The 27,927-nt window shown below is 38.1% G+C and overlaps 2 protein-coding genes and 2 long non-coding RNA genes across 24 annotated transcripts in view; 2 read left to right on the forward strand and 2 right to left on the reverse strand.

Moving 5' to 3' along the window:
- On the forward strand, nucleotides 1-2,051 carry LOC310739105. 17 transcript variants are annotated; one of them, XR_014537243.1, is made up of 5 exons: nucleotides 1-1,224; nucleotides 1,257-1,341; nucleotides 1,419-1,503; nucleotides 1,566-1,811; nucleotides 1,920-2,051. It is a non-coding gene; the product is annotated as an uncharacterized lncRNA (long non-coding RNA). The 17 variants fall into 17 exon arrangements; XR_014537245.1 differs by having other exon boundaries at nucleotides 1,257-1,325; nucleotides 1,402-1,503; XR_014537246.1 differs by having other exon boundaries at nucleotides 1,257-1,325; nucleotides 1,402-1,464.
- agxt2 (alanine--glyoxylate aminotransferase 2) lies at nucleotides 1,916-11,937 on the reverse strand. 3 transcript variants are annotated; one of them, XM_083564729.1, is made up of 15 exons: nucleotides 11,850-11,937; nucleotides 11,378-11,668; nucleotides 9,104-9,183; nucleotides 8,785-8,975; nucleotides 8,255-8,378; nucleotides 7,960-8,054; nucleotides 7,790-7,883; nucleotides 7,612-7,705; nucleotides 5,342-5,442; nucleotides 5,006-5,098; nucleotides 4,186-4,318; nucleotides 3,799-3,887; nucleotides 3,442-3,591; nucleotides 2,517-2,615; nucleotides 1,916-2,371 (listed from the first exon to the last, which is right to left on the reverse strand). In XM_083564729.1, the coding sequence occupies exons 2-15, from the start codon at nucleotides 11,469-11,471 to the stop codon at nucleotides 2,270-2,272; spliced, it is 1,539 nt and encodes a 512-aa protein (XP_083420855.1). In that variant the 5' UTR covers nucleotides 11,472-11,668; nucleotides 11,850-11,937; the 3' UTR covers nucleotides 1,916-2,269. The 3 variants fall into 3 exon arrangements, with proteins under 3 accessions (XP_083420855.1, XP_083420857.1, XP_083420856.1); XM_083564731.1 differs by having other exon boundaries at nucleotides 11,739-11,900; XM_083564730.1 differs by having other exon boundaries at nucleotides 11,378-11,900.
- Nucleotides 5,449-6,423, forward strand: LOC310739106. Its single transcript, XR_014537260.1, has 2 exons — nucleotides 5,449-5,593; nucleotides 5,938-6,423. It is a non-coding gene; the product is annotated as an uncharacterized lncRNA (long non-coding RNA).
- Nucleotides 5,945-27,927, reverse strand: part of prlra (prolactin receptor a) — a 25,092-nt gene continuing 3,109 nt past the window's right edge. The window contains exons 2-10 of one of the 3 annotated variants that reach the window (XR_014537242.1): nucleotides 23,874-23,949; nucleotides 21,210-21,345; nucleotides 20,299-20,468; nucleotides 19,341-19,513; nucleotides 18,696-18,837; nucleotides 17,748-17,844; nucleotides 17,588-17,657; nucleotides 15,652-17,191; nucleotides 5,945-6,541 (exon numbers count right to left, since the gene is read on the reverse strand). Coding sequence is in view for 2 of the 3 variants with exons in the window: in XM_083564728.1 (XP_083420854.1) it covers nucleotides 16,289-17,191; nucleotides 17,588-17,657; nucleotides 17,748-17,844; nucleotides 18,696-18,837; nucleotides 19,341-19,513; nucleotides 20,299-20,468; nucleotides 21,210-21,345; nucleotides 23,874-23,937 (1,755 nt within the window). In the remaining variant the exon portion in view is untranslated. Of the gene's footprint in view, nucleotides 6,542-14,977; nucleotides 17,192-17,587; nucleotides 17,658-17,747; nucleotides 17,845-18,695; nucleotides 18,838-19,340; nucleotides 19,514-20,298; nucleotides 20,469-21,209; nucleotides 21,346-23,873; nucleotides 23,950-27,927 lie in introns of those variants that run through there. The other 2 variants (XM_083564728.1, XM_083564727.1) reach the window with 2 other exon arrangements.

Genomic DNA, 27,927 nt, shown 5'->3' on the forward strand with positions numbered 1-27,927 from the left:
GTTGTCTCGGGTTCTTATGTGAAACCCAGTCAGACTCAGTGTATGTCAGTCGTCTGTAAGGGACGGAGAACCTGCGTAAAGGTTCATTTGGAGCAGAACCGTTTGAGTGAATTCATTTTAATAGATAAAGAGGAAAGTGAAACAGGGGTCGATTTGGAATAGAACCCATCTGTAAAGCCGGTGCTGTCTCATTTGAATTAAAACACAGCTGGATATGTGGTCATTAGTAGATGTAAGGGAAGGTAACGTAGGGGATGATTGTAACAGAACCCATCTGTCAGGATCGATACTGACTAATTTCTTATTTGAAACACAGCCCGACTGAGTGCTGATCTGTAAGTAAAGGAAAACCTGATTAAGGGCTGATTTGGAACAGAAGTAGATCTGAATGCTGATTAGATCTTTATGTATGAACCAGAAGGGCCGTTTACAGGACATTATATTAAGGTGGTTTGTACGAATAATAGGTGGGCAAACAGTGATAGTGATCAATAACAAAAGGACTTGTTATTCTGATTTTAATATGTTCAAACAGTGGTATCTTACATGATGGTGAAGACACACCAGTTCCCAGGTCTCCAGCCTGGTCATGTGCGCTACCAGAAAGGATTAAATAAACAGCATACATTACAGATAGCACTCTTTGTGTAATTAGATAATATTGTTTGGGATGCAAGTGTCGTTATAGAAATCGCTAACTGCCTGAACTGGTGCTGAACCAGCCAGGAGATGGATCTGTTTTGGGGCACATGTTGAGGAGCAGTGCTTGTGGAGGATAAACTGAAATTAGCTGAAGCCTCTGATGGAGCAACACGAACACACACAAACAACTGTGTGACTGATCTGCACAACCCGGACTCAAACACACAATCGTACTCACTTCACTGACTTGACTTGACTTGATGTGCTAACAGCAGCATTGCTACAGACACTGACAGCACAAGGTTTACTTATAGGCTTAAAAAAAATACATCACACACGTCATGTCAAGTAGTAACAGTAGTTGAATGAAGTGTAATCAAATTTAATGTCGGTTAAATGAGCATTCGTTAGCTGCTGCGCAACAACCACAAACTTTCAAAAAAAGCCAGTATGAAGTATTGTAGTAAAAGTAGTGTGAGGCAAGTGATGAAAAACTATTCTGTGCTGCTGGGGCAGTGCTTTTGGGTAGGTGTAGGCCAAGGCTTTGGGTAGGTGAAAGGTGGGGCTTTGGGTAGGTAAAAGGTTGGGTCGGTGTAGGGTGGGGCTTTGGGTAGGTAAAAGGTTGGGTCGGTGTAGGGTGGGGCTTTGGGTAGGTGTAGGCCGAGGCTTTGGGTAGGTGTAGGGTGGTGCTTTGGGTAGGTAAAAGGTTGGGTCGGTGTAGGGTGGGGCTTTGGGTATGAAAAGGTTGGGTCGGTGTAGGGTGGGGCTTTGGGTAGGTGTAGGCCGAGGCTTTGGGTAGGTGTAGGGTGGTGCTTTGGGTAGGTGAAAGGTTGGGTCGGTGTAGGGTGGGGCTTTGGGTAGGTAAAAGGTTGGGTTGGTGTAGGGTGGGGCTTTAAGTAAGTGTGGGGTGGGGCTTTATGTAGGTGTAGGGTGGGGCTTTAAGTAAGTGTGGGGTGGGGCTTTATGTAGGTGTAGGGTGGGGCTTTATGTAGGTGCGGGGTGGGGCTTTATGTAGGTGTAGCGTGGGGCTTTATGTAGGTGTAGGGTGGGGCTTTGGGTAGTTGTAGGGTGGGGCTTTGAGTAGGTGTGGGGTGGGGCTTTATATAGGTGTAGGGTGGGGTTTTGGGTAGGTGAAAGGTTGGGTCGGTGTAGGGTGGGGCTTTGGGTAGGTAAAAGGTTGGGTTGGTGTAGGGTGGGGCTTTAAGTAAGTGTGGGGTGGGGCTTTATGTAGGTGTAGGGTGGGGCTTTAAGTAAGTGTGGGGTGGGGCTTTATGTAGGTGTAGGGTGGGGCTTTATGTAGGTGCGGGGTGGGGCTTTATGTAGGTGTAGCGTGGGGCTTTATGTAGGTGTAGGGTGGGGCTTTGGGTAGTTGTAGGGTGGGGCTTTGAGTAGGTGTGGGGTGGGGCTTTATATAGGTGTAGGGTGGGGTTTTGTGCACAGTTACAGACTCATCAATGTTCATTGGCTGTAGGCTGCAACCCAATCAAAAGTTAGAAATAATGCTGGTATTTTCTGTTATTTTTCCCTTTGGCTAAAATAACGAATGTGTTGGTTAAGCCCACCCCGGCCCACTGCTGCCACCGGCCCTGTGAACAGGTCTATCAGGTTCAGTGCTGTTTTTCGCCTCTCATCTCCTCTCCATGTAATTTTGCAACGCCCGATCAAACACAGCGAGGGTGAAATCGGCGTCGTCCTTAGTGATGCACATCGGCGGCTGGATGCGGAACGTCTATGAAAGAACAAAAGGGTTGGGAAAAGAATATATGAATTCTATTTTATCTATATATTCAATTTTGGTTTCTAATCGGCTGAAAAAGAATTGCTTTCATCACTTTATTGGACTTCAGCCATGGAAACATTTATACTGTCATTACCTGTCCATAAATCCCTCCTTTGCCAATCAGCACTCCCATGTCCTTAATGTCCTCTAGAATCTCAGCCATATCTCCAGGAGGAAGAGGAGCTAGACTCGCCTTAAACAAATAAACACAGAGACTTCAAATATAAATATAAAGACTACTTTAATTAACAATATGGAAAAAAAATTTCTCTCCTGACAAACACAGGAATTACACAAATCTCAATCTAATCGTATCACTTAAGTAAATACGTTCAAATGTGGAAATAGTTAATTTAGCTATAAAACTCCTACTGTTACACAGCTACATAAAGTCAATGTAAAATTACAGTAAAGTCACAGTAAACCTTTAGAAAAGTTACACTGAATTTGGTATGAAGTTACAGTAAAGTTAAAGTAAAGTCATGTGCCACAGTAAAGTTACAGGATATGAGTGTAATTCTAGAGTAGAATTACAGCAATTTTACAGCAAAGTAAAGCTGAAGTAGTTCGAGTAAAGTCAGAGTAAAGTTAATGCTAGATTAAAGTTTGCGTTAATTTAGTGCATATTTTGAGTAACGTTTGAGTAAATTTGTAAACAGAAGTGACAAAGTGTAGTTCTTCTACTAAACAGTTTCCTCACTGGAATGTTATGATGCAGCTTATGATGTCAGCTGACACCTGCTTAATTTTTAACAGCAGTTTCATAAACAGGAAAAAAGGCTTAGCACATAAACACACACACACACACACACACACACACACACACAGATTATGTAGAGTTTAGTTTTAACATCAACAATGAAGACTCCATAAATCTTACACCTACACCTCCACACAGAGAACAACAGTCAAATTCTCCACCTGCAGTTAAAGACGGCAAATCTCCATTATTCTGCTCTCTGGTGAATAAGCAGGACAAGTTAGCATGCTATAAACATCTTGCAGAAATGGAGTCTCACTTTGTCTTTAACCATCTCCATGCCGATGTGCAGTCCTTTCCCCCGGACGTCCCCGACTATCTCATACTTATCTCGCAGTTTGGCGAGTTCCTTCAGCAGATGTGTTCCAACTACAGCAGAGTTCTCCTGTAGCTTGTCCTCTTTAATTGTCTGATCTCACACACACACACACACACACACACACACACATTTGGAAACTGCACAAGCTATGTCGATCAGATGTAGTGTACCGTGTATGAATTCCCACATGATGCGATAGAACCTGCATTATATTATTATTATTATGTGCAAAGATTATTATTATTATTATTATTATCATTATAATTATTATTATTATTATTAATCTAATGTACTCACGTCCAGCACAGATGAGGCGATGCTGCAGGCGAGAGGGTTTCCACCATAAGTGTTGAAGTGAAGACCTTCAGCAAAGGTACGTGCAATTTCTGCAGAAACATCAAACTTTTATTAAAGTTCCAGTACAGCTTTTTTGTAAAATGACAATAATTAGTAAAAATGTACAGTGAATAAGTGTAAAGTTACAATAAAGTTACAGTAACGATTATGTAAAGTTACAATTTTATCTTTACTGTAACTTTAGCAAGTTACAGTACAATTAAAATCACTGTAACTTGACAGTAAGGGTTCAATACAGATATATTACAAACGTAAAGTTACAGTACAGGTGTAATAAAATTACAGTTCAGTTTGTGTAAATTTTTCTTTTAACAAACTTGAACTCACCCTTGCTCGTCACCACAGCCCCCATAGGGAATCCGTTAGCGATCCCTTTAGCCATCGTCACGATGTCAGGAAGAACGTCGTGCGTCTGAAAACCCCAGTAGTGACTTCCTGTGCGTCCAAAACCGGTCTGAACCTGACGCACGAACAAAATGTCCCAATCAGATACTCTTTATATGATAAAAACACACAAAACACACGCAACAGAACAAAGAACTAGTAAAAAGAATGACAAAGAGGAGAACACTGAAGAAGGCGAAAAAGTGTCACATCTGATTTACAAAACCAATCTGCATAAAGTTGGGACACTGGGCAAAATGTTAATAAATACAGAATGCAATGATTTGCATATTTCATAAATCCCATATTCTATTCACAATTAAACGAAAAAAACATAAACTGAGAATATAAATTAATATGAGAATAAATGAACTGAATATGTACCATTTTATAAAAAATAAAAAATAAAAACATTTGCTGAAGTTTTGGAAATGATATCACATTTGAGTCTGATACAGGATTTTAGCTGCTCAACAGTTCTGGGTTTCCTTTGTTGTATTTTTCATTTCATGAAGCGCCAAATGTTTTTAAATAGTGAAAGGTCTCGACTGCAGGCACGTGGACCCTAATACCAAGTCATGCTATTGTAATAGATGCAGTATGCAGTTAGAATTGTTTTGCTCAAATATGCAACACAACCCTCCCCATTTATCCGGACTTGAGACCAGGACACTGAGTGCACTGGCTTGTGCAACCCTAATGACTGGGTTGTAAATGAAAAAATACATGAAAATAATAAATGGAACAAGGTGAAGGTTTGTACCTCATCAGCTATGCATAGTCCACCTTTCTCCCTCACCAGCTTGTAGGCTTCTTTAAGGAAGTTCTTAGGGTACTGGACGGCTCCTCCGACTCCCTGTAAAGGACGAAGAATGAACAGAAAGTGATGTATTGATGTGATGTTCTATTAATTTCCAAAGTGCTTCATTCCCTTTATACCAAAGCACTCTGCTAACAGTCTCTATCAGCGCTAATAAAACTAACAATCGCTGAAATCTCACCAAGACCTTCTTAAGTTACAACTCTACCTGAAGTGCTGAGACTGGACACTCCTTCCATAAATAAATCAGCATGAGCAGTTTAGTTTATCACTGCTAACCTGAAGGGGTTCTCCAAAGAAGGCAGCGATACGATTGGGTACACTCGTATCAAAAACTTCCTTCAGCTGCTCAATGTACTTGTCGTTGGCCTGACACTGACCTGCGACACAACACAACCATAATAACACAAAATGAACTTTAATAACATCTGCTTCACTTCACATAACACAAATAAATGTACAGGTTTGAATATACATTTCATGTATTTTTATATATAGAAAGAGGCCAAGCTGAACCCCTGGACAGTTTAAGTTTATTTTATTTATTTGTATTGCGCTTTTCACAACAGACATTGTCTCAAAGCAGCTTTTCAGAAATCAACAGTGAAGGTGAATGGTGTGCGTTTGTCCCTGATGAGCAGCCGTGGCGACTGTGGCAAGGAAAAACTCTCTTAGATGTTATGAGGAAGAAACCTTGAGAGGAACCAGACTCAAAAGGGGAACCCATCCTCATTTGGGTGACATCAAGAGTTTGATCATAAATCTTTCAACAATACAGAACACTGGAGAGTGAGAACTAACATGAGTAGTGGAGTATAAGATTATAAGTGATGTTCTTTCTGCAGTCTTATACAGTCTATATGGTTAGTAGCTAGTGTTCCTTTTACTTGTATTAACTCGTGTGTGTCTATATAAAGATCATATGTTACTCTGTGTAAGCACTAATATGACCTCCGTTTCTCAGTATGATGATGTCAGTCATGTGGTGAAACGCAACTCGTTTTTAAAATCCAGGAAGAACGTGACTTTCCTAAAACAAAGTTAATGTTTTACAATGTAATAAAATCCAACCTCGTACTAAAGTCCAAACCTTTTACTGACCTCATTTCTGACACCCATTTAACTATTAAACTTTCTATTAAACAGATGGAAAAATATAAATACATAGTGTTTGGCCAAATATTGGAACACGTGACTTTACCAGCCTCATCTGGTTCTTCCCCAAAACACAAAGATGGAGGTACACGATTGTATAGGACGAATAGAACTAAAACTTGAACTAGGAGACCCAAACCTGTTCCAGCATGATGATGCCCCTGTGCACAAAGCCAGCTCTGTGAAGATCTGCTTTCCATGGATTGGAGTGGAAGATCTCCTGCTATAGAGCTCCAACCCTATTGGACACCTTTGAGATGAATGTGAACACTGACTGCACCCCAGACCTCCTCACCTACATCACTACCTGACTTTACTAACACCCTTTTATTTCATTTTCAGCATTTTATTTCAACATTTATTTATATTTTATCAACATTTATTAATTATATTTATTGTTTTAATTATTATTCATAATTACAGTAATCCCCCGTGAAAAAACGTGAAAAAACATGATAAACGGACACTTAAATGCTATTGTATGTAAACAGTGCTGTACTGTATTAACATTTTACTTCATTTTAAAATTATTAATGATATTTTTATCAATACATTTTATCATTTCAACATTAAACTCCATAAAAACAATTCCCTATAAGTGTTTTGGTCTCTGCGAGAGAGCGGGAAAATCAGACAAACTAATCAGTTATGTGGCAAATAAACCGGGGCGCCAGATTCCAACCGTGGTAAAGCGGGAGATTACTGTATTACTATACGTCTAAGCTACTTTTATAAAAAATAATGATCAAAATTCTATATTGTTGTAAATATTTTCTAAATACATTTATGAATGAAATGTAATGTATTCATCATTTGTCAGTCTGTTATATTAATTTATAAGAATATTACAAAAAACATTATATATTTAATAAAGAATATATATTATAGAATATATCTATAAATCTAAACATTATGTAATACATTTACATTAATATAATAATTATTGTAATAAATATATAATATATTTAAATAATACTAAAATCAAATTTTATTGTGACCTTAACAGTGTGTGTGTGTGTGTGTGTGTGTGTGTGTGTGTGTGTGTGTGTGTGTGTGTGTGTGTGTATTATAAAATTCTGGTGCCTATCTTTTTACACTTATTGTCCTAAAGCTGCAGCCTGCAGTGGAATATGTGTAGTTCACTGTGACCTGTTAAATTATTTTACTTAGAAGCAAAAACCTGTTAATGTGAGCGTGAGGGTGAAACTTTACAACAACAGTCAGATCTTCTGGCCGATCAGGTCACTGAGTGCAGCGACAAGTTTTAAAGTTAATGTGAACTGCATGTTAGCGCAATGTTTAAACTACTGGCCAGAGGTTTTATTAACGTGTGTGTGTGTGTGTGTGTGTGTGTGTGTGTGTGTGTGTGTGTGTGTGTGTGTGTGTGTGTGTACCAGGAGTGCAGCTGCACTCTCTGAGTGTCTGGACAGGTGAGTCTCTGCAGTGACTCCCACCCCATGGCCCCCTGAACACATCTGGACACATGGTCTGCAATAGAAATCGATTATTAGATTGAATCAAAAAGTGATGGACAGGAAGTTGAAGGTCACAGTCCCATAAGTTTGTACATACGTTATAGCAGCCCAGGCTGGAGGGCACGGGATATTTATATGCAGTGTTTGAGGTCAGACCCATCGTTAGTGGACTTCCACCATGATAGGAACCTCTAGGGAAAAAAAAAAACAATAGAAATGACTTTCTTTAAGTATTCTATAAAATATAATAACAGGACCTGCAGTGACCTCAGAGTGATGGCATCAAAGTATCCTGTGTGTAATCTCGCCATCAGCAGAGCTAGATCATTGGCTTCAGAGCCACTGTTAGTCAGATAGACTACCTGGAAAAAAACACACACACACACACACACACACACACACACACACACACACACACACACACACACACACAAAATAAAAGTCTCTATATTAGGTGAACATTTTGTGTAATAATGTAATGGGGACATTGGTGTGTGTGTGTGTGTGTGTGTGTGTGTGTGTGTGTGTGTGTGTGTGTGTGTGTGTGTGTGTGTGTGTGTACTTTTAGAGGTTCAGGCAGATGTGAAACGAGTTTCTCAGCATATTCCTGGATCTGAGGATAAACATAAATAGCTGAGGTGTGCCACAGATGCTGCAGCTGCTTCTGGGCAGCTTTCATTACTTTTCTGAAACACACACACACACACACACACACACACACACACACACACACACACACACACACACAGACACACACGCATTGCAAATCATCATGTGAAATGACAATTAACTAAGAAGAAATGTGAATAATAATTGGTTTTGCATATATGCAAATTTGATTTAAATCTCAGTGGGTGTGGCTACCTGCTGACCAAGTTTCAAGTCTCTAATACTCTCAGTTGGTTCTGCATGGTTTATTAAATGGATAAAAAGAAAACCAATGACCCCTACAGTATAAGTCTTTCACCAATTCATCCATTCCAGCTGAGCCTAATGTGAAATTCTAAAGATATATTTCTATTTTGGCTTCCTGTCCTGGGTCTTTGTTCACCAGAGTGAATTTGTCAAACATCTAAATCAGTAAAAGCTTACGGATTGCAGTGTCCCAGGCTGACGGTGGCGACCCCCGCAAACACGTCAAGATATCGCGACCCGTCCACATCCCACAGCCACTGCATGAAACCGCGATGAATAAAAAGTGGCTCCTTGTAATACGTCACCTTCATGGTCATGCCATTACAGTTCATCTTCCTAATCTCCAGCATCCGCTCCTTACTCATTCCCTACAGAGATGAACGCTCACGTTAGCGAAAAACAAGACACTGTAACTGGAGACTCCTTCCATAAATGTTACATAAATTCAATACAAAAAAACAGCAACATCTGTATGTTTTAAACTCTGCTGCTTCACCTGGTACGTCTCAGGGGTAAAATTACACGAGGGCATCTGGACCCTCAGGTTCTTCATCACCGCCTCATGACTCAGCGAACCTTAACAAGGAAATATCACAGTCCATTTCTAACATTATTTTGTCTTCAGGTCAATTTGATGAAATTTTTTCTAAATAATTCTTATATTTATGTAAATCAGTGTCTAATTATAGTAATCAAATGCTTTTAAAAAAATAGGTGTAACGTAATAAACAGTTCAATGTCAACACTCTTTTCTTCAAAGTTTTATATAAAGTAGGACTTTTTGTTTTCTGTTTTATTTAATGGAAAATGTAAGCAGAATGCTGGTAAAACAATTCATAATAAATAATAAAGTTTGTTTCCTGAATCCACAAATCGGCGAGTCAGCACCGAAAATCAATGAGTCATCAGTTTTAGAGATTTACAGCAGAGTCGACTCTTAATTTATTAATATACTAATAGGGATTCGAATCATTTAGTAAGAAAATGATTTTTTTATGGCACATTCGGCTGAATAATAAAGAAAGAGTCGGTTAAAAGAGTCGATTCGTTCCTGACATTTGAAATCAGAGAATTGATTCCTTTGACTAACTCTTTATTTATTATTCAGCTGAATGTGTTATTAAAAGATCATTTTCTCCACTCTGTGCTGCTTCTAAAGGAAATAAAACACTACTTTTAGGTGGTATATCACAACATTGTGTTATCTGTGTGACCTTAGGAACTGTGGTGAAATCTATTTACCACAGACACTTGTATATATATATATAAATATATTAGGGCTGTCAAAATTAATGCGTTAATATGCATTTCTGTTTGACCTTTTTTTTTTATATATATATATATATATATAAATAAATAAGAGCCAAAATTAAAACCTTTTTCACGTTCCTTTCTTTACTCAGATATAAATAATTTTAATTTCTTAATTATTTGTTTCACTGATGCACCAAGTCTCAAATCAAGCACCAAAATCTACCACAATGCAACACATGCGGCACTTAAAACCGTCCGTGTGGAAACAGAAAAAAGTTACATTTGGAGTCCTGATGATGTACGTAATTTAAAACACCATCATTAATTTTAAACATTTGCAAGAGTATTTTTACGATTTCATGTAATCTGAAATGTACACAGAGGTAATTGGGAAGCTGCTATTTCAATGTTCTTTTTTTCATGTGTCTAGTAGACATGAACAAGTTCTTTGAGAAACATCTATGATGTGTGAAATATTGTCTTTAATGCTCTGTGTTGAGTTATTTCACTAATAATAAACATAGATTATGTTAATTAGAGTAGAAAAGTATAGAAAACCTGAAAAGTATCAATTTAAGGTACAATAAGAACAAATAAAAACGTGTGATTAAGTGGCGATTGATCACGAGACAGATTACTCGTGACAATAATGCGTTTAATCGCAATTAAATATTTTGATTGGATAACAGCCATATATATATATTTATAAAATCACATAAACAAACTAATAAATAGTAATGTATTATACTATATATTGCACAACACAGTGCCCAAGTAAAGTGATATTATTTTTGTCATAGTTAGATGAAGCATAGTAGTTAGTAGTTCAGTAGTTTAGTAGTTTAGTAGTTAGTAGTTTAGTAGTTTAGTAGTTAGTAGTTCAGTAGTTTAGTAGTTAGTAGTTAAGTAGTTAGTAGTTTAGTAGTTTAGTAGTTAGTAGTTCAGTAGTTTAGTAGTTAGTAGTTTAGTAGTTTAGTGGTTGGTAGTTCAGTAGTTTAGTAGTTAGTAGTTAAGTAGTTAGTAGTTAAGTAGTTTAGTAGTTAGTAGTTAGTAGTTAGTAGTTCAGTAGTTTAGTAGTTAGTAGTTAGTAGTTTAGTAGTTTAGTGGTTGGTAGTTAGTAGTTCAGTAGTTTAGTAGTTAGTAGTTAGTAGTTTAGTAGTTAGTAGTTTAGTAGTTAGTAGTTCAGTAGTTTAGTAGTTAGTAGTTAGTAGTTTAGTAGTTTAGTGGTTGGTAGTTAGTAGTTCAGTAGTTTAGTAGTTTAGTAGTTCAGTAGTTTAGTAGTTAGTAGTTTAGTAGTTTAGTAGTTTAGTAGTTTAGTAGTTTAGTGGTTGGTAGTTAGTAGTTCAGTAGTTTAGTAGTTTAGTAGTTTAATATGCAGTTTGGCAGTGAAATCTCTTTTATTTACTCTGTAAAAATTGTACAAACTCTGATATCATGTTGCTGAGAAATTCTCTGACGTGACATTTAGATCCATCTGAAGTTTAAATTGAAGGGACTTCAACATAAAAACACTCACCGCTCTGTCGGTGGAGTCGGAGCACTGAACCGACTCGGTGTCCGGATCTTCTGGACCACAACGGCGCCTTCACCCGGGCGAAGATGTTATACATGCTTTAGAAGTAATCTCAACAGCTTTCTCAGTGAGGAAATGTGAGTATATGTTCTGTTAAACAGAATGGGTGGAGAGAAGTCCACTAATGATAAACAGGAGAAAAAAAAAGCTGTTCCAAAGGTGAAGAACCATCCAGACACCGGCTGGGGTGTTAAAGAGGCGACAGACCCTTTAGCTGTTTAAACTGGGACTGATCTGAAAATGAACACACACAGACATACACACACTTCCATTGTATCATAAAATAATGTTCTGTAGAACTTACAAAATCTAAAATTCATGCCGTGTGTCTGCTTCGTCCAAATGTAGTAGATCAGATCTGTCTGGTGTCTGAATTTAGCTTTCTCTTATTTTGTGACATGTAATAGACACTCACAGGCAACCAGTTTAGCTTCATGGCTAAATGATCACACAGTCAGTTGGCATGTACACTGAACCCGATCCACATTCGTCCAGTCACTGAATCCTTTCCGTCATTTGCTCCTCTCTCACATTTAGCAAGTGGGTGTTTGAATCGGTCATGAGTGGGATTCTTTTCTCCTGTTCATCAGGTCAGTGACTCTTTCAGTCTCTGGGTCAGTGTTTAAATCAACAAACCCCTTTTTTTTTGCCACCAAAAATCTCTCGTCTGTCCTTCATCAGGTTAGTGTTCAAATCGAAAGTCTTTTGGTTATAACTGAGATTCATTCTTTCTCGTCCAGCAGGTCGGAAAAATCTGAACCTTTCTGTCCTCACTGAGATCTGATCTGATCTTCTGTCTTTCAGCAGGTCTGATTTCAATCAAATAAAAAAGTCGTGAGGAAACGTCACTCAAAACAGTTCAGAACAATTGGTTTTTATTAACTTTTGTGTTTTCCTTCCTGTACAATTTACACAAATTTTAAATCCCCAGGAAAATCTTAATCCATGGAAATACACAAAATTGCAGGAAAGCCCAGGGTGATGTGATGAGGTTCATATTGCTGTTTCTGCTGGAGATGATGTATGTCGCTTCAGTAACAACATTCATTCTCTCTGTATGAGTTTCTGTGTGTGATGCAGCGCTCTGTTCTACTGCACTTCTCTATAACACTGATGGTTTCTATAGACGTGGCATCATAATGATGGTATTTAGATGTGGATTGATTCAGGAAGAACACCACTGAAGGCCTGGAGGTGAAATATACGGCCAGATACTGCAGTAAGTGCATTCCCTATCCAAGCTGAATATTTTCAGCATTTACCTGAACAATTTAAATTTGAGTCACTGAAAAGACTCAAAACGTTAATGTCTACTTGTAATTTATCGTTAAAAACAAGAAGAAAACACATTGTAAAATACTGAATGTTTTGTGTGTGTGTATATATATATATACTGTATATTAGGGCTGTCAATTTAAATATTTCATCACATGATTGTCAATTAAGCTGCACAATAACTACTATAAAGTATATCCAAGTTTTATTTTTATAATGTTGTCACTTGAGAAGATACTAAAATGGTTGCTGAAATGTGAGGGGTGCACTTAATTTTGTTAGATACTGTACATTTATTTATTTATGTATTTATTATTCATATATTTACATCAGTGAACATAATCCAGAATACAGAACATCGTAGCAGTCACAGAGATTCTTCATTCGTCATTCTACATCATAAACAGTGCAATTTATGCTCCAATTAAGATCCTCTGACCAACGCTGTCAGAAAGATGATCGAGGCCTTGGCAAACAACAAGCAGCGGGAAAATACACACGGCAATAAAAATGACCACAGTGAGATAAAGCAGAATTTTTAAGTTCGGAAGAAATCAGTGTGGTGATCAGATCAGCTTCAGGTATTCGTCTCAGTGATCAAAGAAATCTAAAGATTTTCTGTGTACAATCCATACAAACATCTGGAACCCTGCATTTTTATTATTTTTATTCAACTGAGTGGATTTTGTGTTTTATAGCAACATTAATAATTCACTTTCATAATCTGTTAATGAATGATTAACTGTGAGTTCAAACATTACAGTCAAAATGCTGGAGCTTTACATGTGAACACATACACACCACATCTCCACACCACATCTGTACACATCAGTACACATCTCCATACCACAGCAGTACACATCAGTACACATCTCCATATCACATCAGTACACATCTCCATACCACATCTGTACACATCAGTATACATCTCCATACCACATCAGTACACATCTCCATACCACATCTGTACACATCAGTACACATCTCCATACCACATCAGTACACATCTCCATATCACATCAGTACACAGCTCCATACCACATCTGTACACATCAGTACACATCTTCATACCACATCAGTACACATCTCCATACCACATCTGTACACATAAGTACACATCTCCATACCACATCATTACACATCTCCATACCACATCTGTACACATCAGTACACATCACAATACCACATCAGTACACATCTCCATACCACATCTGTACACATCAGTACACATCACAATACCACATCAGTACACATCTCCATACCACATTAGTACACATCTCCATCCCACATCTGTACACAACAGTACTCATCAGTACACATCTCCATACCACATCTGTACACATCAGTACACATCTTCATACCACATAAGTACACATCTCCATACCACATCAGTACACATCTCCCTACCACATCAGTACACATCTCCATACCACATCAGTACACATCTCCATACCACATCTGTACCCATCAGTACACAAATCCATACTACAGCTGTACACATCAGTACTCATGAGTACACATCTCCATATCACTTCAGTACACATCTCCATACCACATCTGTACACATCAGTACACATCAGTACACATCTCCATACCACATCTGTACACATCAGTACACATATCCATACCACATCTGTACACATCAGTACACATATCCATACCACATCTGTACACATCAGCAAACATCACTACTCATCTCCATACCACATAATTTAAAATATATAATAATAATAATAATAATAATAATAATAATAATATTAATAATAATAATATTAATAATAATAATATTAATAATATTAATAATAATAATAGTAACAATAATAATAATAATAGTAATAATAATAATAATAATAATAATAATAATAATAATAATAATAATAATAATAGTAATAAAATACGATTTCAAAATACAAAGTTAAAATAAAATACCCCAATTTCTTTTCAATAAATCTTTTTTTTTTTTTTACAAAAATATATTTTAAAAGTTTTACATTAATATTAGATTTCTTGTTTCCAAATAAAGCAGTCAATTTTTTTTTTTTTATTATAGAAAAATCATATTTGGTGATAGATATCTAAATGTCTCAATTTATTGAGATTTGTGCGAAAAAATGATTGCGTTTACGAAATCAAGAGACGTCTACAGCAGTGTTGAAGTGAAGAAAAAAGAGAAGAAAAAAAGTAGTTTCTAAAAAAAATTACTTTAAAAAAGAAAAGAAGACCATCATAAAACTGGGGGTGTTTCACCATAAAAAAACCACTTCAGAGTTCAGAGCAAAACTTTTTTATTTCTTATAAAAATAAAGAAGGCATTAAATTTTTCCACATAATCAGAAGGATTTAATGATCTTGAGATCACTGAAATATGGAAATGTTGCTGTGCTGCAGCAGATCTAGAGAATGCTGAGGAAATTCTTTGTGTGATTTGACCTCGATCAGATATAAAAAACACAAAACATTCAAACACAGACGTGGTTATTCCAGTGCAAATCACAATCATTCCATAAGCTGGAACCCAAACCCACAGTGATTCAGGTGCATTAAGTGCCTCATGTTAGTGGGTTCTGAAGTTCTGATCCATTCAATTTGAAATGAGAATTTTTTTACCAGTAGATGAAGCAGAACAGCATCAAATGAAGTGCATCATTTGCATTTAACTAAAATTAATAATCATACACAGTGTCAGAACTTCAGAACATCTCCACAAGATTATGAAAAAAATTAACAAAAATCAACCGTATAATTTTTTTTTTTGCTGTTTTTTTTTTTGTGAACTTAGACCTTAGACCTCATCTTGAACTTGAACAACAAAATTTGATTTTAAGCTCCGCCCATTTTTCTGATACTGTTTAACATTTTCACTGAACAGTAATTTAAGTTGGAGAGGAAGATCTACTGCTACAGAGCTCCAACTCTATTAAACAATGAATGTGAATGTTGACTTTGAAGCTCAAATCTTCACAAAATCTGGTGGAACATCTTCCCAGAAGAGTGGAGCTCATTATAACAGCAAATGGAGGCCAAATGTGGAATGGGATGTTCAAAAAGAAGCACATAGCAATCTTATAATCAGGTGTCCACAAACTTTTGGCAATATAGTGTAGAATCAGAATTGTATTATATTTGTTGTGTAAATAAATTTACATTAATGAAAAGGTTCAAATAAAAAAGCACATTTATAAGTTGATAACCAGCAAAAAATAACTGCTAAAGATTAACTGATGATAACTGACAGAATAAAACAATCCCAAATCAGAAAACACCCTGCTAACAGATTAAAGTATAAAACTATATAAAAATATATAATAAACAGAGTCGCTCAAACATTGGTCAGATGGTCACCTCCTGCATGCTCTGAAAGAAAACATTGGATTTGAGAATTCATTCTGTGTCTCTTGAGGAAAACTACTCGAAACCCGGCAGAAACCTGTAGACGCACTTCAAGAGCTTTGGGTCTGAAGCACATTCTGATTATCTTCTCAGATCCTTCTGAGAATGTTCAGAACCACTGATGGCACCTGGATTTAGATTTCCTGTTCCAGGATTGCTTTTGTCCCTGTCATTTTGGAAATCCTAACCCTAGGAGATCATCGTGGTCGAGTCAACGTATGTGTTCCCCAGATCCAATATGGAGGATGAGGACAGGATGGCGTTGGCTTTACACGACTGATGGTTCTCCTGCTGAAGTGTTGGCGCTTGGCAATCCATGGTGTGCTGCGATTCTCTGCTCAGATTCCTTTGCAGGAGCAGGAGATTATCCGAGATCACATCCTGCACCTTACTATAATTCTCACCAGAGGAGGAGTCTCTGAGCTCTTGATTTCGCTCCTCGTAGTCAGTAAATGGTTGGACGTGGAGAACGTTCTCCTGGTCCACCGTCTGGACTTCGACGTATTCCGTGGTTTGATAATCTGTGGCCCTGGGCTCCACTGCATCCGTGCTGTCGGACCGAGAGTGTCCGCATAATCTGGGTTTTTCCAGCTGCTCTCCTAGACGATTTCCAGGAGTTCTCCAGATTTGGACGGATGAAGAGATGCACAAAATCTCTGGAACGTTGTGATAGGTACATTTGGAGTCTTGTGCCTGCTGTAAATAAAGATCTTGCTGATAATAGTGATGTTCAGGATGTAAAGGTGATGAGAAGACGTTATTCCAGATCTGTGGATTTCCTTCTTTTTTGATCGGATAACAGGGTTCCATGGATACCCATCCTGTCTGGCTGGCTCCGCCCACATTCCTTCCCTCTGTGCTCTTGTCTATCAGCAGTGTTTGGCTGTCGCAGCTTCCGCGACCTGAATCGCCATCCGACGATGTGCTCATGGACTTCACTGATGCGACTGGAGGAACTTTGGAGTCCAAAATCGTGTCGAGATTCTCTTCATTGTCATTAACCTCCAGATAATCGACGAGCAGCTCCTCGTAGTGCGTCGGCGGGAAACTGTGGATCACCAGTGCGTTAAACGCTTCCTCTGATTTCCCGCTCTGTCATGAAGAAAGGAGGAGTAACGATGAATTAAACAACTAACTATCTGATACTTCAGTAATTCATTATTAGCAGTTAGAACTTGTAGATTAATAATTAGCCAATAGGAATGTGTGTGTGGGGGGGGGGGGGTATTGAGCTATGGCTGAGATTATACAGTTCATTATACAGCTGTGTATCAATAATTAACTTGTAATTAGAGTTAATGAGCTAATTAATTAATTAATTAACAAATTTAATGAATGAAGACTTTGAATAGATCATGAACACAACAGCATATAGAATTAATTATTATTACTATATTGGTTCTGTGTGTATGTGTGTGTTTGTGTGTGTGCGCGTGTGTGTGTGTGTGTGTGTGTGTGTGTGTGTGTGTGTGTGTGTGTGTGTGTTACTTTGAGCAGCTGTTGATCAAAGCCTTTGATTTTGGGGCCGGGAACAGGAGGCAGCATGCAGCGCTTGAAACTAAACACGAAACATTGTTTTTAAATCACTTTTTATTTATTAAAAAATCTGAATCAGAGTCTGAAGCCACACCTTCCTACTGAGACTCACCTTTTCCGCTTAAGGTTTATGGTCCAGGTGAGGATGAGGAGGACGAAGGCTGAGATAACTGCCACCAGGATCCACACGGATCGCTCCTTGTCCAAGTCTGTAAAACAAATAAATAATAAATTTAAATACATAACTTTTTTTTATCAAGCAGTACAATATACAGTGTTTGTGTGTTTGTGTGTGTGTGTGTGTTTGTGTGTGTGTGTGTGTGTGTGTGTGTGGGTGTAAACAGTTTGCGGTGAGCAGGTGCTCAGTGACCTCAGTCAGTGTGAAAGTAGGCAATAAACCCTGATAAAATAAAACAGAAGGTCAGATCAGATCACATCAGAGGGGATCAGACGCTGCGCAGATGGAATCAGTCTGTCTGTGCGTGTGGCTTATATTGTGTAAAATGGAAATGGTAAAAGGTGTGTGTGTGTGTGTGTGTGTGTGTGTGTGTGTGTGTGTGTGTGTGTGTGTGTGTGTGTGCGCGTGTATTTGGCAGATGCTCTTCTGCAGAGACAATTATCTCATTTAAACACCTGAGCAGGTGAAGGTTAAGGGCCTCACTCAGGGGCCCAGCAGTGGCAGCTTGTTTTTGCTGTGATTTGAACCATTGACCAACATCTTACACAAAGAGCTACCACGTCCCCTAGTGGCGCTTAAACATCAAGTTTAATGAAACAGTGTTATATCAGTAGACTTTTCCTTTAGCTTCGAGGTGCTCGAGTCAGTGCTGTTTACAGCAGACGTTCTTCTGCATCTCTAAAGCTGACTTCATGCCGGGTTCGATCCTTAATTGTTTCCTAATTGATGCTGATTATGCAAATGTTTTGTATCTGATTCTCGGGTAAATATCAGGTTTTTGGACGGTATAATGTATAATGTATATAATGTAATTGACTCAAAAGTTTTTACAAAACAGATGTCATGCTCGATACAGGAGCAGAACTGATGATGTTCCCTTACACTCAGGCATCTGTGCGTAAACGGGATTGGTCCATTCGCTCCAGAAGCCGTGATCCGGTTTACAGCGAACCTGCACCATATACTCTTTCCCTGAGAGCAGGCTGAACAGGTTGTAGTTTTTCTGCATACCGGCGTCGTACTCCTGCACACACACACACACACACACACACACAAAACCACACCTCCAGTTTAGCATCATTCAAGCATCAGTATCAAACAAAGCTTCAAGTCTAAATTTGAGAATAACGCAACATGTGTGTAGACACCAAAGTCTGAAAACTCTCAGAGTAAACTAAGTGATAATTCAGGATGTGGAGGTGAAGAAGGTCCTGAGGTGAAGCAGAGAGCTCGATAACGATGTAAGGTCTCACACCAAGCTGTGGATAATCACCTTCTACCACACAGATAAACTAGTGCCAGAAGATTACAGTCATTTGAGCCATGTCTCCACTCATAATAATGCTGTTGGAGTTTAACTCCTGGTGCTGTTTCTTGTTCTATTTCTCATTTAAAATCCCCACATTCAACATAGACATTCCATCACATGCAAAACTCCTCCATGGAACTCAGTGAGGTTATTAGGGAATGTCTTCAACAGCTGTAACTAGATGTTACTATGGTAACAGTAATTTCCCCTGGACCCACCTGCCAGGTGTCTCCTTTGGCCAGTTTAACACGGAGCTGGTAGATGAGCGTGATCCAGCCCGAGCGAGTGTCTGCAGATTGCGGCTTCTCCCACGTCACATGCAGGAACGGAGCTTTAATGTCACCATCATCCAACACCTCCACGTTCACACTCTCAGGAGTCTTGGGCTGAACTGCGGGTGGGGGGGGGGGGTTTGCATGTTAATGAAACTTACAAAACTGAACTGAGAAGAGAAGAGAAGAGAAGAGAAGAGAAGAGAAGAGAAGAGAAGAGAAGAGCAGAGAAGAGAAGAGATGAGCAGAGAAGAGAAGAGAAGAGAAGAGAAGAGAAGAGAAGAGAAGAGAAGAGAAGAGAAGAGAAGAGCAGAGAAGAGAAGAGAAGAGAAGAGATGAGCAGAGAAGAGAAGAGAAGAGAAGAGAAGAGAAGAGAAGAGAAGAGAAGAGAAGAGAAGAGAAGATATATATATGAAAGACAAATGATAAAAGGTTAAATTAAAAAAGAACATATAATAGTAAAATAGAATGAGAAAAAGGAAAAAAGGAAAGAAAAGTTGACTAAATGCTGAAATGCTACAAAGAGAGATTTTTTTTTCCAATTATTTACATATTTAAATTATTATCAGCAGCAATTCTAATAAAAATATTTTTACTATTATTTATTATTATATACATTATATATATTTATTTATTCACATCTATTGATTTATTTTTTTATTTATATTGATTTATTTATTTATTCTCTCCACTTTTGCCCCTCTCCTCCACTCCCTCACTTCCTCCTCTCCACTTTTCCTCCTCTCCTCCTCCTACTGGTTTCTGTTCCTTCTGGTTTATATTTTAGAAAGTGTTTTATTTATGAGATATTTGATCGTTTTAAAAGAACACGTTCATATTTGTTTGTAATTTATTTGTAGTATACATGAGAGATGAAATGGGGGTGATGAAGATGAAGGCGTACCGATGTAGGCCACGTCCACCACGGTGGTCTCTGAAGTGCTCGTGCCCGCCGGGTTTTTGGCCTCCACGGTGATGTAATAAAACTCCCAGAGAATTGTGTCGCTCCTGTTGAAGAAACACGAGTTCGGGCCGGCTGTTTTATAATCCGGACACTCAGACAACGTCTTCGATCTGCAGAAGAATGAGAGAGAGAGAGAGAGAGAGAGAGAGAGAGAGAGAGAGAGAGAGAGAGAGAAAGAGAGAGAGAGAGAAAAGAGAGAGAGAGAGAGAGAGAGAGAGAGAGAGAGAGAGAGAGAGAGAGAGAGAGAGAGAGAAAGAGAGAGAGAGAGAGAGAGAGAGAGAGAGAGAGAGAGAGAGAGAGAAAGAAAGAGAGAGAGAGAGAGAAAGAGAGAGAGAGAGAGAGAGAGAGAGAGAGAGAGAGAGAGAGAGAGATTCATAAATAAAGGAAAAGAGTTGCAGAGAAGCAGCAGAAGAAAAAGTTAAACAATGACCATCATGGAGATGACCTTCATCGCAATCATCTCCAATCCTGCACTTCTTTCTAAACTCCTTCTCTAAGAAAACAAGGACATGGAAGCAAATGGAACATTCGGATACATATAAACAAATAAAATACACTCTTTTTCTCCATAATCCACCTCCTGGAATTTGTGTTTGGAGAAAGCAGGGTTCTGAGGACCCTGATCCTGAGAACTCCAAACTCCTACTGTTCCACAAATACTACTGAGGCATTAAACATCATCATCATGGGGAGAAGCATGTTGGGGGACAGAGTCAACACAAAGACGTCTGTAATAAAACATCTCTGATATCTTTTATAGCTTTCTGGAAATTCTGTCTGAATTTAAAATGGAGTGAAGGAGTAAAGGAGATGAACAGGGTGGTATAGATGAGTGAAGTGAATCTCCTCACCCTTCCCGGTAGAAGTACAGAGAATATGTGGTGTTCAGATCTCCATCATCACCAGGTTCCCACCAACATGTGAACGTTTCTTTCTCAGGTGAGCGACAACTGATGAGTCGGGGTTGAGCAGGAGTTTGGAGACCTTCTGAGGAGGAGAAGAAAAATGAGGTGAAGGGAGAAAAAACATAGCAGGAATATGTGATGAGAGGAGGAGAAGATGGAGGAGAGGTGAAGATTAAGAAAAAAAGGGACGAGGAAAAATGGATGGAAAATGAAGAGAGAGAGGAGATGCATGATGAGAAAAAGGAGGAAAAGTGGAAGAGATGGGAAAGGAATGGAGAAAGTGGTGCAGGTGTTGGAGAAAAAAACAAAGATGTGGAAGGAAAATGGAGAAAGAAGAGAGGTAATGAAAGTAGAAAAGATGAAGAGAGATACAAAAATGTGTGAACATGATACACCTGTATCTTCACTATGTGGACAAAAAATTGTGGACAAATGACCATAAAATAGACATGTGCTTTTTTTTACCATCCCATTCCACATTTAGCTCCTACTTTCTGTTATAATGAGCATCTTGAGAAGATGTTCCACTAGATCTTTTGGAGATCTGTTGAGATTCATTCACCTACAATGGTGTTAGTAAAGTCAGGTACTGATGTAGGTGAGGTGAGGAGGCCTGGGGTGCAGTTTAACAGGAGGAGGAAATCTTCCACTCCAACCCATTTAAAGCAGGTCTTCATGGATCTGGCTTTGTGCACAGGAGCATTGTCAGGATGGAACAGGTTTGGGGTCTTCTAGTTAAAGTGAAGAGAAAATTTCAAGCTGCTGCATCCAAAGACGTCTGAAACAATTGTGTGCGTCCACGTTTGTGGTAGCAGTTTGGAGAAGAACCACATATGGCTGGAAAAATCAGGTGTCCCAATACTTTTATCCATACAATCCAAGGCTACATCTCCCTATTAGTTTTACTAGATCTTAGTGCTGCGTTCGACACTATAGATCATGATCTTCTCCTCGATCGCTTACAGAATTACATCGGTATTCAGGGACAGGCATTAAGCTGGTTTAAATCCTACCTGTCCAATCGTTACCATTTCGTAGATTTAAATGGAGAGCTATCCAGGATAATGCTAGTAAATTATGGCGTGCCACAAGGGTCAGTTCTGGGACCCCTGCTTTTTACAATATACATGCTTCCATTAGGAAATATTATTAGAAGGCATGGAATTAGCTTCCATTGTTATGCTGATGATACTCAGCTATATATTTCATCCAAACCAGGCGATACAGCTCAATTAGCTCGCATAACTGAGTGTGTTGAAGAAATAAGAGATTGGATGACCCATAACTTTCTGCTATTAAATTCTGATAAAACGGAGATTTTGCTCATCGGCCCAAAAAATAGTACACAGAAGCTCCAGCATCTCAGCCTGCATTTAGACGGTTGTTCTGTAACTACTAGTTCAACGGTAAAAGACCTGGGAGTTATTTTAGACAGCAACTTATCTTTTAAAAATCACATCAATCAAGTTACAAAAACAGCCTTCTTTCACCTTAGAAATATTTCTAAGCTAAGAAATATGTTATCTATATCTGATGCAGAGAAGCTCGTCCATGCGTTTATGACCTCTAGAATAGACTATTGTAATGCATTACTAGGTGGATGTCCTGCATCATTAATAAACAAGCTTCAGTTAGTTCAGAATGCCGCAGCAAGAGTTCTTACTAGGTCAAGAAAATACGATCATATAACTCCAATCTTATCGTCCCTACATTGGCTTCCTATTAAGTTTCGAATAGACTACAAACTACTGCTACTCACTTATAAAGCACTAAATGGTTTGGCTCCCATGTATCTATCCAGTCTCTTAACACGCTACAATCCGTCACGCTCCCTGAGATCTCAAAACTCTGGGCTTCTAGTAGTTCCTAGAATAGCAAAGTCCACTAAAGGCGGTAGAGCATTTTCACATTTAGCTCCTAAACTCTGGAATAGTCTTCCTGACAGTGTTCGGGGTTCAGATACACTCTCCCAGTTTAAGTGCAGATTAAAAACATATCTTTTTAGCAAAGCCTACACATAACACACATCACACACATCACATCACAACCTTGTGCTCCAGAACATCTGATCACATGCACATTATCAACTTGTGCTGTTAATATCATGAACAGCAGCTACGCTAATTCCTCTCCACTGCTTCTCTTTCTCTCCCCATCCCGAGGCATCCTGAGGTTTGGCCAGCTCCAGTCACGTCCCACCTCGTGAAGATTATGGACCTATGGATGATCATGGAGAAGTAGATGCCGAGTGTTTAAAGGCCCTGGCATGGAGAAGCTGATGCTGGATCTATGATGATCACAAATTGTTCTGTATTGTTGAAAGATTTATGACCAAACTTTTGATGTCACCCATATGAGGATGGGTTCCCCTTTGAGTCTGGTTCCTCTCAAGGTTTCTTCCTCATATCATCTAAGGGAGTTTTTCCTTGCCACTGTCGCCACGGCTGCTCATCAGGGACAAACGCACACCATTCACCTTCACTGTTGTTTTCTGTAAAGCTGCTTTGAGACAATGTCTGTTGTGAAAAGCGCTATACAAATAAACTTGACTTGACTTGACTTGACTTGACAATGTGAATTAAATAATTCAATCTTCTTTTCCATACGTACCAACCACTGACGAGGAGAAGACGAGGATCAAAACCACAATCTGCCTGGAAACGAGTCTCATCATGGAAAAGAATTCCTGGAGAAACAAATCGAAAGAAAGAGACAATAGACTGAGTATAAATGAGAAGAAAGAGACACAGGTGAGCGACAGCATGTATTTGTTGTTGCTATAACCAGTGGTGAACCAGTCGCTTTTTCACGTATCTGTACTTTACTCAAGTGTTTCTATTTGGTAAATATTTTTCTTCACTACAATTCAAATTAAATATTTTACTTTTTATTCATCCACATGCAGTGAAATCAGTCGTTCCTTTTTATTTGCGAGGATAAAAATGTCACTGGTCAAACACGCAGCAAGTCACCAGTCATTCTACAATGAGAAATAGTAAACATAAATGGATAAAAGCTGTTCATTATAAAATCATAAGTGAAAACAGTGGACTTTGAATGTAAACACCTTCCTTGATTATTTTTCTGAAGCTACACAATAGAACGTGTTTTATTCCTCATATAAAAGTTTGGTTTTATTAGTACGAGTTGAGAGTCGGAGGTTTGAGTAACGTCTATAAATCTGCAGGTTATTGTTCACTCAGAGACACGACGTCAAACGGATTTTACAGTAAAAGGAAGATCAGAGTCAAGCGTTTTAATGTTTAGTTGCGTTTTATGATGAACCTCTGAGGGAGGACCCACAGGCTCATAAAAGCCGTCATAAAGTTATGGATTCTTCTGATTTTCCCATGAGATCAAATCGATCACAAACCGCTGGTGTTCATGAGAAGGTTGAGTTTAACAACATTATCATCATCGTCGTCATTAAAAACACAAATGTTTTCGACCTATGACTGATTTTATCATTAGGTTTCAGATCTACAACTGAATTAATTACAGTGGAAATAAAACATAAAGAAAATGTGACAAGAGGAAAAATCGTTTTTATTAATTAAATAATAACAACAATAATAATAATAATAATAATAATAATAATAATAATAATAATAATTAATAATAATAATAATAAAAACAACAACAATAATAATAATAATAATAAAAACAATAATAAAAATAAATAATAATAATAATAATAATAATAAAAACAACAACAACAACAATAATAATAATAATAATAATAATAATAATAATAATAATAAAAACAACAACAACAACAACAACAACAACAACAACAATAATAATAATAATAATAATAATAATAATAATAATAAAAACAACAACAACAATAATAATAATGATAATAATAATAAAAACAATAATAATAATAAATAACAATAAAAACAATAATAATAATAATAATAGAATTCATAATAATAATAATAAATAATAATAATAATAATAATAATAATAATAATAATAATAATAATAATAATAATAAAAACAATAATAATAATAGAATTAATAATAATAATAATAAATAATAATAATAATAATAATAATAATAATAATAATAATAAAAAAAACAATAATAATAATAATAGAATTAATAATAATAATAATTAATAATAATAATAATAATAATAATAATAATAATAAATTTATATGTTTTTTTTTCTTCTATTTTAATTCTCATTTTTCAGTTTATTTTGTGACTTAAGCGAACGTCTGAACTGTTCAGTTACTGACTGAATGACTTCCAGCGTTATTTTAGGAATTTTGGGAAGCAGGTGAATAAACGGACTGCTGCTGTTCTCAGTGTGTGTGAATGTGATGTGTGAAAGTGTAACAGCGTGGTGATGAACTGAACGTCTGCTGCTCTTCACACTGCGGGTTTTATCTCCTCGCTGATCTCACTATCGCTGCATTCATCTCATTACGCAACTCAGAGGATCTCCGCTTACGACAACATTACGCAACGTGGAGAACGCTAAGCTTCTTAATCCTCGAGCGCTAACGAACTAACGCTAACGCTTATGCTAAAATAACTCTTCCTCCTCCTACTCCAACTCTTCATCCTCTTTCCTGTTCTGTCCATCATGATCAATGAAAAATAAGAATAAAATATTAAGAAATAATCAACATGAAAAGCTTCTTCAGGCTTTTTTTTTCTCTTCTATCCCCCAGTCCAGCTTTCCAATCTTTCCATCTCTCAGTCCCCCTCAGGAGTCCATCTCTCCATCAGTCCATTCTTCCCTTCATAAATCCGTCTGTCTATCCCTCAATCCCCCATCAGTTCATCAGTCCATCCCTCTATCCCATTTATAGATCCATCAATCCATCCTTCAGTCCCTCCATTAGTCCATCCTTTCATTCATTGATAGATCCAATAGTCAATCCCTCAATTTCTCCACTGGTCCATAAATCCATCAGTTAATCCTTTTATAAATCAATAAGTCGGTCTCTCAATTCCTCCATCACTCCATCTTCCCATTCATTCATTCATCCATCAGTCCATCCTGCAAATCTCTTCTTAGATTTAACAGTCCATCCCTCAATCCCTTCAAAAAGCCTTCCTTCTATCCAGCAGTCCTTCTATCAACCCATCCCTTTATCAGTCCATCCTTTAGTCTCTTTATAAATTCATCACTCTATTCCTCAATCCCTCCATTAGTCCATCTCTCCATCAGTCCATCCTTCAGACCATCTATTATTCCCTCTATAAAGTCCATCCTTTAGATTCTCAACCATTTCATCTCTCCAACAGTCCATCTCTCCATCATGGTTTTTCTCAGTCCTTTACTCAGTCTAGTTCTCCATCAGTACATCCCTCCATCCTTTATTCCATTGCTTAGTCTATCTATAAATCTATCAGTCCATCTTTCAGTGCAAAGCAAATGTTCTTTAGAGATTTGTAATGTGTTGTACTTTTCATCCCTTTAGAGTTGCATTTAATGTTCATGAAACAACTTCCTGTTAATGTTCTCACGCTACAGCAGCTATAAACAGTCTGTCCCTCAGCAGAAGTTCTTCTCCTTTATATCTGTAAAAAAAAGATCTATTCTGTGGGGAACCTGGATGTTTGCATAAATATTATTAAACCTTGTGCAGGTCTACAGTTTTGTCTCTAGTGTCCTTAGACAGCTCTTTGGTCTTGGCCATAGTGGAGATGTTGGAGTCTGAATGATTGAGTGTGTGGACAGAGTGTGTGTCTTTTATACAGGTAACCAGTTCAAACAGGTAAAGTTATTACAGGTAATGAGTGGAGGACAGGAGGCTTCTAACAGGTCTGTGAGAGACAGAATTCCTGCTGGTGGGTTGGTGATCAAAACTTATTTCATCCAATAAAGCGGAAATTAATTATTTGAAAATCATACAATGTGATTTTCTGGATATTTTTTTAGTTTCTTCTGAAACTCAACCATAAACCTGAGATTCTAGAACTACAAATGACTGTATATCTGCACTTTAATAATACCAAGAACCTTTTAGTTCTATGTAATGAAGCTCTTCTGAAGACAGTAATGGACAGAAGCAGTCACACCGCTTCAACTCGCCCTGATGCTGCTGTAGCAACACCTCGTTATGAGTCATGAGTTTTAAAGTTCAGTGTCTCGCTTGTCTTTTTTTCGGGCGTTTGTTAAACAGACTGAGACAAATTTCGTTTGTTAAACAGACTGAGACAAAATGTCTGGAAGAAACGGCGAAAATCTCTGATAACATCTACCTGGAGTTGACTTTCCCAGAATCAGCTATAACATCAATATAACTGCTCCTGACTCGCCCAACTGGTTTCTCTCACTCTTCCACTCTCTCCCTCTCTCTCTCTCCCGCTCTCTCTCCCTCTCTCTCTCCCTCTCCGCTCTCTCTCCCTCTCTCTCTCCCCTCTCTCTCTTTCTCTCTCACTCTCTCTCTCCCTCTCTCTCTCTCTCTCTCCCTCTCTCTCTCCCTCTCCCGCTCTCTCTCCCTCTCTCTCTCCCTCTCTCTCTCTCTCTCTCACTCTCTCTCTCCCTCTCTCTCTCTCACTCTCACTCTCTCTCTCCCTCTCTCTCACTCTCCCTCTCTCTCTCTCTCCCTCTCTCTCTCTATTCTCCCTCTCTCTCACTCTCCCTCTCTCTCTCTCTCCCTCTCTCTCTCTCCCTCTCTCTCTCTCACTCTCCCTCTC

Source organism: Silurus aristotelis (assembly GCF_946808225.1).
Source record: "Silurus aristotelis genome assembly, chromosome: 16".
NCBI classification, from domain to species: domain Eukaryota; kingdom Metazoa; phylum Chordata; class Actinopteri; order Siluriformes; family Siluridae; genus Silurus; species Silurus aristotelis.

Coding starts and splice junctions, on each gene's coding strand:
- agxt2 (XM_083564729.1), bottom strand. CDS start 11,471: ATGTATAACATCTTCGCCCGGGTGAAGGCGCCGTTGTGGTCCAGAAGA. Junction 7,884..7,959: donor TTTGATGCCATCACTCTGAG/GTCACTGCAGGT, acceptor TTTTTTCCCTAG/AGGTTCCTATCATGGTGGAA. Junction 7,706..7,789: donor CCAGCCTGGGCTGCTATAAC/GTATGTACAAAC, acceptor TTTCTATTGCAG/ACCATGTGTCCAGATGTGTT.